This window comes from Sparus aurata, chromosome 18, assembly GCF_900880675.1.
Source record: "Sparus aurata chromosome 18, fSpaAur1.1, whole genome shotgun sequence".
NCBI classification, from domain to species: domain Eukaryota; kingdom Metazoa; phylum Chordata; class Actinopteri; order Spariformes; family Sparidae; genus Sparus; species Sparus aurata.
The window spans coordinates 8,174,315-8,185,505 of record NC_044204.1 but is presented as its reverse complement, the minus strand read 5'-3'; the positions used below and the strand labels follow the sequence as shown (position 1 = coordinate 8,185,505).

The 11,191-nt window shown below is 39.6% G+C and overlaps 1 protein-coding gene across 1 annotated transcript in view; it reads left to right on the top strand.

Annotated features, from left to right (window-relative positions):
- The first annotated feature begins 4,845 nt into the window (after nt 1-4,845).
- The window catches only part of enpp6 (ectonucleotide pyrophosphatase/phosphodiesterase 6), a 39,774-nt gene continuing 33,428 nt past the window's right edge, over nt 4,846-11,191 (top strand). Inside the window, exons 1-2 of the mRNA XM_030397340.1 lie at nt 4,846-5,230; nt 10,989-11,168. Of these exons, the coding sequence (XP_030253200.1) occupies nt 4,975-5,230; nt 10,989-11,168 (436 nt within the window). The 5' untranslated portion in view covers nt 4,846-4,974. The remainder of the gene's footprint in view (nt 5,231-10,988; nt 11,169-11,191) is intronic.

Sequence of the window (11,191 nt, the reverse complement as noted above, 5' to 3'; positions counted from 1 at the left end):
TCTTAAATTACCTAATTAAATTACCTGAAAAATTCAAATGCATGACATACATGAATTATATAGAATTTCCTGTAATACCATTTGAAATAGCATCACAATCACCAGATTCAGGTTTCCTCCCACCATTCTGTTTTACTGTCAGTGATTTGATCAAAAATAACAAAAGAAAATGTGATTTTCACAACCAGTACCCCACTGCTCACTGTCTCCCTCTTGTAGCCCTGCATTTAGGTCTAATTTATCTCCAAAATTACTATTATAGCAATACCACACAATTTCTCTTTCAAACATGCACATCACCCCCCACAAACACACTTAGACCAGCCACTGCACTCAATGTAAAAACTGTATGCTGTCTTACATTATGTTTTTGTTGTTGTTTTTATTAAGTTTGTTATATACGTTTATATTTTGTTAAAAAAATCTCTTAAAAATAATAATAATAATAATTTATCTCCAAAGCTGTACGTGGTGGAATTAAATACATAAATGAGGCTCTATGGTCGTTGGATTGAGAGCAGTCACTTAGTCTGCAAGCACCAGAAAATTTCTCCTCTTTTCCTACTGCAAAGCAAGGGGTGAGAGTCCCAAACTACTGACCAAACATAGTATGTCAGTGAGTTTATAGTTCAGTTTCAGTGATAGCTAAATTTCAACAAAATAAAATAAAGTTATAGGCTATATGCTTTTTAAACCATTTAAATCATTCTGAAATAAATACACTTTGTGTTTTTATTTCAGAATGATCTTTTTTCCATAATCCTAGATTAATTCAACACAGAGCTGCTCACCTCCTTCCTCAGTTGTGGGTAGGCCTACTGGGGCTGGTTCAGGGGTAGGTGGGGGTACTGGGGCTGGTTCAGGGGTAGGGGGCTCACAGGGCTCACAGACAGCTGCGGCTGGTGCTGCTGCACTTGATGTGTCTGTTCAAACATGCATCATTTTTGACAGGAGGGGTGGTCAACTGATTAAATATGGGCAGCTTGCTAAACGTGAACAGTGAAATCTAAAAATCCTAAGTTTTCTTCCAAAATATGAGCTAATATGGGGAGAAAAGTGAGCTAGCTTAAAAACCACAAGGTTAAGATAAACAACAGACTAATGTGTTCCAGAACTTTCCACCATATGAACCAAACCCACCTTGTTTTTGGAAAAACTGGGTGACATACTGACGCCCCTTTACTTCTCTCTCCTGCCTAATCTTTTTGTCTTTCTTTTTTAGGCTACCCGACTTCTGGGGCATTTTACCTTCTCTCAGTCTCCTTACTGACTGAATACACCGCACCGCGCAGCAGTTCAGTTGATCAAATGGCAGGACCGAACCATTTTACGTAAGGGGGGGGCCTTGAGAAATGTTTCTAAAATAAACATAGTGTTATTATCAGTGCATTAAGTGATGCATATATTATGATTATAAACTAACAAATTAGTGTCATATTATTTTTGTCAGTATTATAATTTTATTAGGGGCCTTTCTGGGCCCCTGTCAATGATGGGCCCATAGAATCCTTCCCCTTATCCCCCCCTTTTCGGTGCCCCAGACCATCGGGACAAACATTTACCCGCCCCGTGGCATGTATCCCTCCAAAATTAAGTCACCAGGGAAATATTTTAGTCGCATTTGACGAGTGGCGACCGCTAGTTTACAGCCCTGCTCTTATGATTTGAGATTCCCTTCTAAGTCTAGGTAAGGCATGGACAGTTTCTTGGACTTCAGAGGGTGGTTTAAAAAAGTACAAAATTAACTTTGTGTTGTTTAGACATCAAATAAAGATTCTTCTTAAATTTAATGTTAATGTTATTGGTTACCTTCCTTTACCTCAATCAGTGCGTTTACATGCACAGCTTAGTCGGATTACAGCCATACTTCGACTATGCTCCTCAATCAGACAACTGCAATTGTCCGAGTATACATGCCGGTGAGAAAATCGGATTATTGGGCCGGAGCATGTCATACCCCGGTACACTAGGTGGCGCTGTACCCTTTTCAACTAGTGGTAACAGAGCCACCTCCGGCTGACCTCATTACGTCACCAGCTGCCTCGGCATTCAAGAAAGATGGCGTACGAAGAGCGAGACGAAGCTACATCTTTGTACATTTCGTATATGGTGTACACGATAATTACACAAACTAGGTGCCGCCGCCCGTCTACTTCCGGCTCACGGCCCCGGGGAAAAAATCTCGCGCCTGCGCAGAACGCAAAATCGATCCGATCCGCTGGAACGTATACATGCAGGAGTAATGCGACTATCAATCGAATAATCTGGGTGCTTTAATTCGACTATGAGAAATCCGATCCGGTCCGATTTTAGTCAGACTAAGGTGTATACATGCATCTTAAAGATCCGTTCATAGTCAGACTAGCCCAGTAATTCGGTTCTCTTGAGTGTCATGTAAACGCACTGAATGACATGCTTTTATTTCTAAATGCATTTTAAATCCACCCCACTCAGTTTTCTATCAGACTTATTTTTATATACAGTATGTACATTTATGCACTTGAAGGACTTTGTAAAACATGTAAGACACAGCAGTTGTGAATGTAATCTGTATTTTAAATAAACTTTGATAAGTTTCTTTAAGATGTCCAGATACTGCAATTGATTTGTTGATACGTTAAGTGAAATAATAATTGATGAATAAACTTTATACTGCATTATACTGTATTGGAAATTACTGTGTTTTATCTTATATAGTAAAAAAATAAACTACCTGTAACTAAAAATACAGTAAATAGCCTACTAATTACTGTTTTATTTTACAATTTATGTAACTGTTACTGTTTGAGGGCGAGCCTCTGTAAACGGATTGCTGGTTGAGGCGGCAGATTATGGACTATCATTCCGGTCAGAGAATTAAGGCACTTGGAGAGAGATCTGTTTTGACTTCCCTTAATGAAGTTGTTGGACTTTCATATAACTGTACAACGTATGTGTGTCTGTGTGTGGTCTGAAAATAAAGAAAGGAAAAACTGTATTACAACAATGCTCGAAATGTTATTCAGCAGTTAAATCAAATAAACATCTGTAAATAAGCTGCTATATGAGCATAAGATTTTAAGGTTCACCAGTAATATCCCTAACTTAAACCACTACTTAAACATAATACAACAACAAAGATGCAATATTAGTGGTGGAATAAGCAGTACAATTTCCAACATAACATTAGCAGAGGCAAAACATGCTAAACAGCATGATAGCTTTACATAATGACTGTTAACCACAGTAAATAATTCAATCTTTAAACTCTATTAACAATAAGCATGGTCACAATGACAACAAATAGACTGAGTTGTAATATTGACGTTACAAACGAAATATTCATCATTAAGTCCTCACAATCCAAATGTAGCTGCAGTGCTAGCAAAGGGCAGCTAACTACTGTTGAGACACAGGCTACTGAGCTAATTCAAGCAGCTTCTCGCTGTTAGCGCGGGGAGGCGAGAGAGAGAGAGAGAGAGAGAGAGAGAGAGACTTCTCGGGGGGGGGGGGGGGGGGGGGGGTGAAGAGAGAGACGCTCCTCGCCGTCAGCCGGGGGGGGGGGGACGCTCCTTGCCGTCAGCCGGGGGGTGGGGTTGTCGCTTTTTTTTTATTTAACTTGCTCCTCCGGCGCTCCTCATGGGCTCCTGCAGTTCAGAGTGCTGTTTTCACAATATCAAAAACTTGCCAAATGTGGACAAAAGCAGCCCAAATTTTATTCACCTGCCCAACGTATTTTTTTCACGCCTGGCGTCAACAAAAGTAGCCCAATTGGGTGGAAAACCGCCCAATCTGGCAACACTGGCTGCATTTCAGTGTGACTGGACATGTCCTGACTTGTTCACCGCTAGTTGTCTTTGCACCAGTATACGGTGCTGTTGGACCTTGACCTGTAGGGCTTTCTTACAGTTACTGTAAATGAAAACGCATGAAGGGTTCACATCATGGAAACTGTAGCACATGAAAAGATCAACCAAGACTAACATTGAGGATCAAATTACATAGAACATTTTTGTATGACAAATAATGAATTGCAATCGAACATAACGATGTAAAATGACATTTCATGCAGACGATGCTGCTTATGGCATAAAATGTAAGCAGATGTTTATTGGTGGAAACAGACAGCCGGACAAGGACACGTGTCCTTTACTACCTGAACATGACGTCTTGATACCAACTTCCTGTGTATTTTAAAGGGACCACTACCTTTCATAGTACACAACACATATACTTAGAAAAATATAAGGAACTAAACTATAGTAACAGAACACTGTTTGGTAAGAAACTGGTTGTCTGGTGTAATACAGTTGTAATTTTTGCCACATGCTAATGCCCACCACATTATTGTAACCAAATTACTTTCTTACATCAATGTCTGTCAAAGTATCTGCCTTTTTGTTTGTTGTTTGCACGTTGATTTCTATTTTATTATTGTTTTTATTTTTCTTTCATCCCTTTTGGATGTTGGACATTCTTAAAATTCAAAATTCAATCAAAATGTATAATTCTTGCAACTACAATTATATGTAGATTTATAAAACAATGTTTAGAACTTAAATACTCTGCACTTAAATGGCAAGATTTTGATTTTGATCAATTCAGTAACTCTTTAAATTTAGATAATTATGAGCCTTTTGGTGCAATGCCAGGTTGAGATGCAAATAATGCTACAATGAGTCACAATAAACGCCTGGTTGACCACATCTAGTTTACAAGCATTTAAAGCCGCTCTAATGTTTCACGCCATGGTGACATTGAATTCTCATTCAGGTGTCACCTCATTGACCCCTTTTTGCTACACATGGCTGGGGCGATTATGGTCCATTTGGCCTTCCATACAAATGCACCCAGACTGTAACCCAACCCACAATGGTGTGAAGTAAGGGGACAGTATCTGCTGAATAGCCTACTGCACTTTCCCACTTGGCACCAATCGTCGCATGTTCGGCACTCCACGCTGTGATCCGTTGAAAAGCACACATCGGCACAGTCATGTCCCCAAGACGGACACCCATGTGCCCCCTACGACTCTTCCCTTCACTGCTGCTGCTGTTAGGAGCGGGGCGGCTGTGTCTCGCAGCCCGTCCGCTGCTTGTGTTTCTGATTGATGGATTCCGCTACGATTACATCGACGACCTGCGAGTGTTACCCGGATTCCGTGAGCTCGTGAGCAATGGTGTGAAGGTTGACTACATGACGCCGGACTTCCCGAGTTTATCATATCCCAATTACTACTCCTTAATGACAGGTAATCTCTCCATCTATCCATCCATAACTTTCCTATCTACCTAGACTAGATTTCTAAAATGACAACCGGGGACATGTCAGGTTAGGCAGTCAATATATCTTACAAGTATCCAACGTTATTGATTACGAGAAAAAAATGGGGGACGATAATTGTTTTCTCGTGATTTACTATGAGTCGGCTGCCTGATAAGAGGTACTAACTAGATGTTTAATCAACTTCTTGTAGAGCAGTTTAATTTACAGTAACGCATAAGATCCGCATGACTGTCTTTGAGAGCACGCATCTCTTAAAAGTCAAATTTCTAGTGTTAGAAAAACAGCCTGTTTCTAGCTTTCTGAGGATGCATTTTAATCCATGTGTTTATGAAACATTGAAATCTGACAAGTATTAACTAATGTTATCAGATAATATAGTGTAAGAAAAATAACATTTGCATGGAGATTTAATGGAGGAGAGATAAATATAAGAAAATACTCAAGTAATGTTTTTGTACTTTGAATTTATACTTAAGTTCATTACATAAATTAATTTACTTTTACTTATTTGCATAACACCACTGACAAGCAGGCACACCATGATAGAGAAAACAGCCATATTACATAACACTCATTTTTATGTTTTGTAGCTCACAGACATTGGTGGAGTAATTAAATAATAATAATAATAATTGACATGCTCTGTAATCATATCTTGGCCTTTCTCCTCCATCTACTTTCCTCTTCTGCCTATCCAGTGTTTCTCCTCTTTTTCCTTTCCAGCCTATCCTGTATTGCATAGTAGTCTTGAGTTCCACAGATTTATACAACTGGAATATTTCTGAGTGGAACAGATACTACTTCACAAAAATTTTTCATGAAGTTTGGTTCAATGATGAACTAAGACCAAATCTGCTGGGTGGAAAATGTACATACAGCAGTTGTGATATTTAGTTAAATGTCCCTTAGCCATTATCACCTCCATAAGGTGCTTTTGATAGCCATCCACAAGCTGCTGGTAGTCCTCTGGCTTAATTTTTAGCCACCTTTCTTGACAGAATCGGTGAAGTTCACCTAAATGTGTTAGTTTCCTGGCACAAACGTGTTTCTTCAGTACAGTCATGTGCTTGATGAGGTTCAAGTCAGGGCTTTGTGAAGGCCATTCCAAAACCTGAAAAAATCTAACTTTATTAATCCATTCCTTTTCTAATAAGTCATTATCTGTGTAGCCTATATTCACAAAAAATCATCATCTCATCAGTCATCTCATGATACTTTCCGAATTGAGTGAGTCTAGACCCTAATCCTTGATTCACTTATTTGCAGAGACCCAACATTTCCCTTATGACATGAGTTTCAGATTACTGTCCTTATGGTACACCCAAATGCACCAAGACCCAATCATCTGGCTGATGATTTTTAGGTTTTCCTGAAGAATTTGGAGATAATCCTCCTTCTGCATTATTCCTTTAATTTCATTTAGAGCATCAGATCCACTGATAGCAAAACAGCCCAACAGCATAATACTATAACCATCAGGTATGAGGTTCTTGGGGTGAGAGGCCTCACCTTCTCACCTCCAAATGTATTGCTGGTCATTGTGGTCCAGTACTCAACTTACATAGCAACTTTAATGCCAGAAAAACATGTTGGTAGTTAGCATTTCTGCAGACCACATATCTGTGGTTGAGACTTTTACTTCTTTAGCTTTTCAGTTTTTATCCTGTAACAGTGCTGTGTTTATGGTCTGGTTACGTTTGTACAAAGAACACGTGGTAGAGAAACATCATGTTTTCACGTAAGATACCTAGTTTCTGTTTTTATTTGTATTTTATGTCGATTATATATTTAATTTAAAAGTTCCTATTTAACATTATTTAGTTATTTCAACGTGTTGTATGTGTTGCTGCAAAGGGAGCAATCACTCCTTTATTTATTCATACTATTCATGCTAGTCAGTGTTAATAGTATAATATATTTAGAGCAGCTAATCTTTCACCGCTTATGATGGTGATAATTGTGATGTTCGACAATATCTGATCTTGGCCCAAGCCTACAGCTGCTGATGCTGCAGTGACTTTCTGCTGACATAGTTTATTGCTTTTATTTGAAGGTGCATAAAAGTGGTGCACAAGTCACCTCATAGAATGTATGAAAACAGTCCACCTCAAAAGATAGTGCTGCACCCACTGTTTCCAATACACAGGGTCTTGGGTTTACTGAAGTCCACAGCTGTCCTTGGAATGTGAAAAGTATGTTGGAAGCTTTTTTCAGATGCTGCTTGACACTGCAGGGAGAGGAACTGCTCATGTGTCAAGATGGAATTGCAACAGCTTGTACTTTGTTGTAAGCTGATAGACATTTTGTTGCGAAATATATAAATCGATAAATGCTGCACCAAGACATGTCAGGTCAAGTTTGCGAGTGCAATTAAGTAGGCCCAGAGCTAATACAGTTGACCCTTCCCAAGCCCTGTGGTCCAATAACAGTTGAGCAAGCTTAGTACTTGCATGTACCTCACTCAACTTTCCCATTTATTGTATAACTTACACTGTATGTGCTATGTGCTCAGTTTGTCTATTGGTTAGACCCAGAGGTACTTGTATGAGTCCACCCTCTCCACCTCCTCCCCCTGGATGTTGATGGGGACTGGGGGCCTCCTGTTTCTCCAGTAGTCCACCAACAAGTAGTCTTTGTCTCTCCAGTGTGCTTGGCCAAAAGAGTCCCCGGGTATCTCTGCACCAGAATAAGGTTTAGGAAGATACCATGTTATGAGGGGGAAGTTATAGAGTTTATAGGATTCTGTTGTTATATGTATCTTACTTTAAGAGCATGCACATTATTTCATATTATTATATACTATTTTCTTCTAGATGTATATGTTGTGTAGTTTTGATGTCACTTGAGTGTGGTCCATAGAATTTTTTATGTGAGGGTTTAAGGGTTGTCAGTTTGGGTGAAATAACCTCTGCCTTAAGCCGCCTGTGTTAAAAGTCTGGAAGCTCCACAGCCATCCTAACAGTGTGTGATTCATGCCTGTGTGTTGTATATAACTAAGCCCTAAATACAACAGGCCATGCTGGCCAATTGGATGTGAGCTTTGGAGCCTGCCAGTTATTGCTGATGTATGTGTTTTGATCTAGCACATTCTATTGTTGAAAGAATCACTGGCTGGAGACATACACATGCATGCGCCCCCACCCACACAGGCACACACACACACACACCTTCACTTCAAGCACATGCATCCAATTCATCAACACCTCCCTTTATTCAATCAGTACTACTTGATGCTAACTTTCTTCAGATTTGACTTTAATATTCTTTCGGATCAAAACAAACAATGTGCATTTTACAATGCCGGGGTTATAGAAAGAAATTCAGAGATGTCCCTTTATGCTAGTGGAGTGTTGAGGATGAATTGAGGGGCCTCACAGCCTGGTGAAAGAAACTGCTCCATAGTCTAGTGGTATGATAGCAGGGTTTCCAATATCACTAATGCTCTGTAGATGGGCACCAATGATGTTCAAGGCGGTTTTGATCACCTGCTGTAGAGCCTTCCTGTCCATGCTTTAACCATGTCAGTTTGTTAAAAGGAAAGTTATAGAAGACAATTTCAAAGCTGAACCACACTACTGCTTACTCATTGGATGAATTGTAACAGTTAATATGAAACTACTAACAGTGTTGGGAAACGGTTCTTTTAAAAGTAACTCATTATGTTACAATACAGTACTTATGAGTTACCAAAAATGACAGTAAAACCCTTTTGCGACTTGTGCATGTTGGTTATGTTGTTGTTGCTGTTGTTTTAGCCAAGTGTGCATGTACCTTTTTATAACTGTGTTTATTGACTCTAAAGTAATTTTGTAGCCTTCTTTATGGCCCACATCGGTAACTCCAAAGTATAAAAGGTATGATCAGTATATGATTAAACTCTTGGCTCCACAAAGAAATGGACTATAATCTCTTGTTGTTGGCAGGTGGAAAAAAAACTATAAAGCGGCTGACAGGCCTGTGCTCCACCCCATAGGGGTCAGCTGAGTTCCTTACATTGCACATCTCTCTTCCACAGAGTTCAACTGAGCCCTCTTACAATATGTAGCTAGGCCTTCCAAGCCCAGTGAATGATAGATAGGCCTTCTTCACTCTGTGTGCACTCTGCACTCAGGATACATGTTTTTTCTACCCGCACAAAGTATGTAACATAGGATTATATTGGAACACACTGTGTTATAAAATAGTTTGACACAACGTATGATACTCAGCAATGTAAGGTTGCTGAGAAACGAAAAAGAAGAACTCCGCACCAGTATGAGGGTGAGTTGCAAGTACGGTCAATCCAGCATGAAGGTGTTTACAGAGACAGAGCAGACTCTGTCCGTTTGTGTTTAATTTAGGGAATGACAGCTTGTGTAGGCACCACAACATGAAGGAGACTGTATGCACAGGTGACGTAGAATCTACTTTTAGATAAAAGTTATCGAAACATTAGAAATGCATATACTGCAAAACCAAATCCCCCCTTTAAAATTTTGACCATATCTATCCAGCTAATACCAATCTACAAGACTGTTTTAAAAGGAGTAAGCTACCAACCAAGGAAGCGACTGTATGGGAGAGAGACAGCATGGAAAAACTCAAAAGGATCTTTCCTCTGCACAAACTCGGACATATTTCATGAATTGAAAATTGATGAGGAAACTGAAACCGTAACAGACTACATACAATTTTGTGTAGACAACTTGGTCAAAACAACAACTTGGAAAAAGGACATTACAATGTACACTAACAATAAGCCTTATATAACTGAAGTGTAAAGGACTATAGCAACAGGTGTGAAAGAAGAATGAAAGGAACTCAACCGCAAATGTGCTCAAGGCAGAGGTCAGCAGGGATTGGCAAGGGAGGGGCACTGATGAAGTTATTAACAGCATCTCTCACCTCACTGTCAAGCAGAAGACCCCAAAGCTTACACAAAGATTGTGTTTGTTGATTGTAGCTCAGCTTGTAATACAATGCAACCTCATCTGCTTGTTTTTAAAACTGAAGCAGATGAGTGTCAATCCTTTTTTAATCAAGTGAGATTTTTCCTTTTTAACCAATCAAAGTCAGGGTGTCAGAGTCAACAGCTGTTTTTCAAAATCTAGATCAATTAGCACTGGTGCCCCACAAGGGTGTGTTAGTTCTCTGGTTGTTTTCACACTATACACAAATAAATGTTCAACAACCACCCTGGGAACTTTATTTTTACATTTTCTTAGTACACCGCAGTCCTCAGAATGCTGCACAATGACAAATGTCCTTATGTTTTGTTATTTTAGAGGAGAATAGAATTTAGAGGCATCTCCAAAACCTCAACGCTAGCCCGATTTAGCCATTACTTTACCACTTAATGTATTTTGGGGAATATTGTCCTGTTGGAAATTCCAGTTGCACCCAAGACCCAATCTTCTAGCTGATGATTTTAGGTTTTCCTGAATAATTTGGAGATAATCCTCCTTTTTCATTATTCCATTTACTTTCTTTAGAGCACCAGATCCACTGGCAGCAAACAGCCCCACGGCATATTACCAGCACCATGCCTGACAATAGCTATGGTGTTCTTGGGGTTAAAGGCCTCACCCTCACCTAATTTCTGTGTGTGTGTGTCATCGTGGCACTAATGTGGTTTTAATCATTTTTGGACAACACTGGAACTCTTATTAAACTCTCAATAATCAAATAATCAGGCTTTGGATACTCAGATGTTATTTTTTGTTATTTATGTTGATTTTTATCAGGCCGTCACTGTGATGTTCATCAGATGACTGGAAACTACATGTGGGACGTTGCCTCCAAGAAGGAGTTTCTGATTGGGACCAATCCTGACAGTCGGCTGCCTCTTTGGTGGGATGGCTCAGAGCCATTATGGGTCACCCTGCAGAAACTGGGAAAAAAGGTTTTCATGTACTACTGGCCTGGTAAGCACACACATTGTTAACCT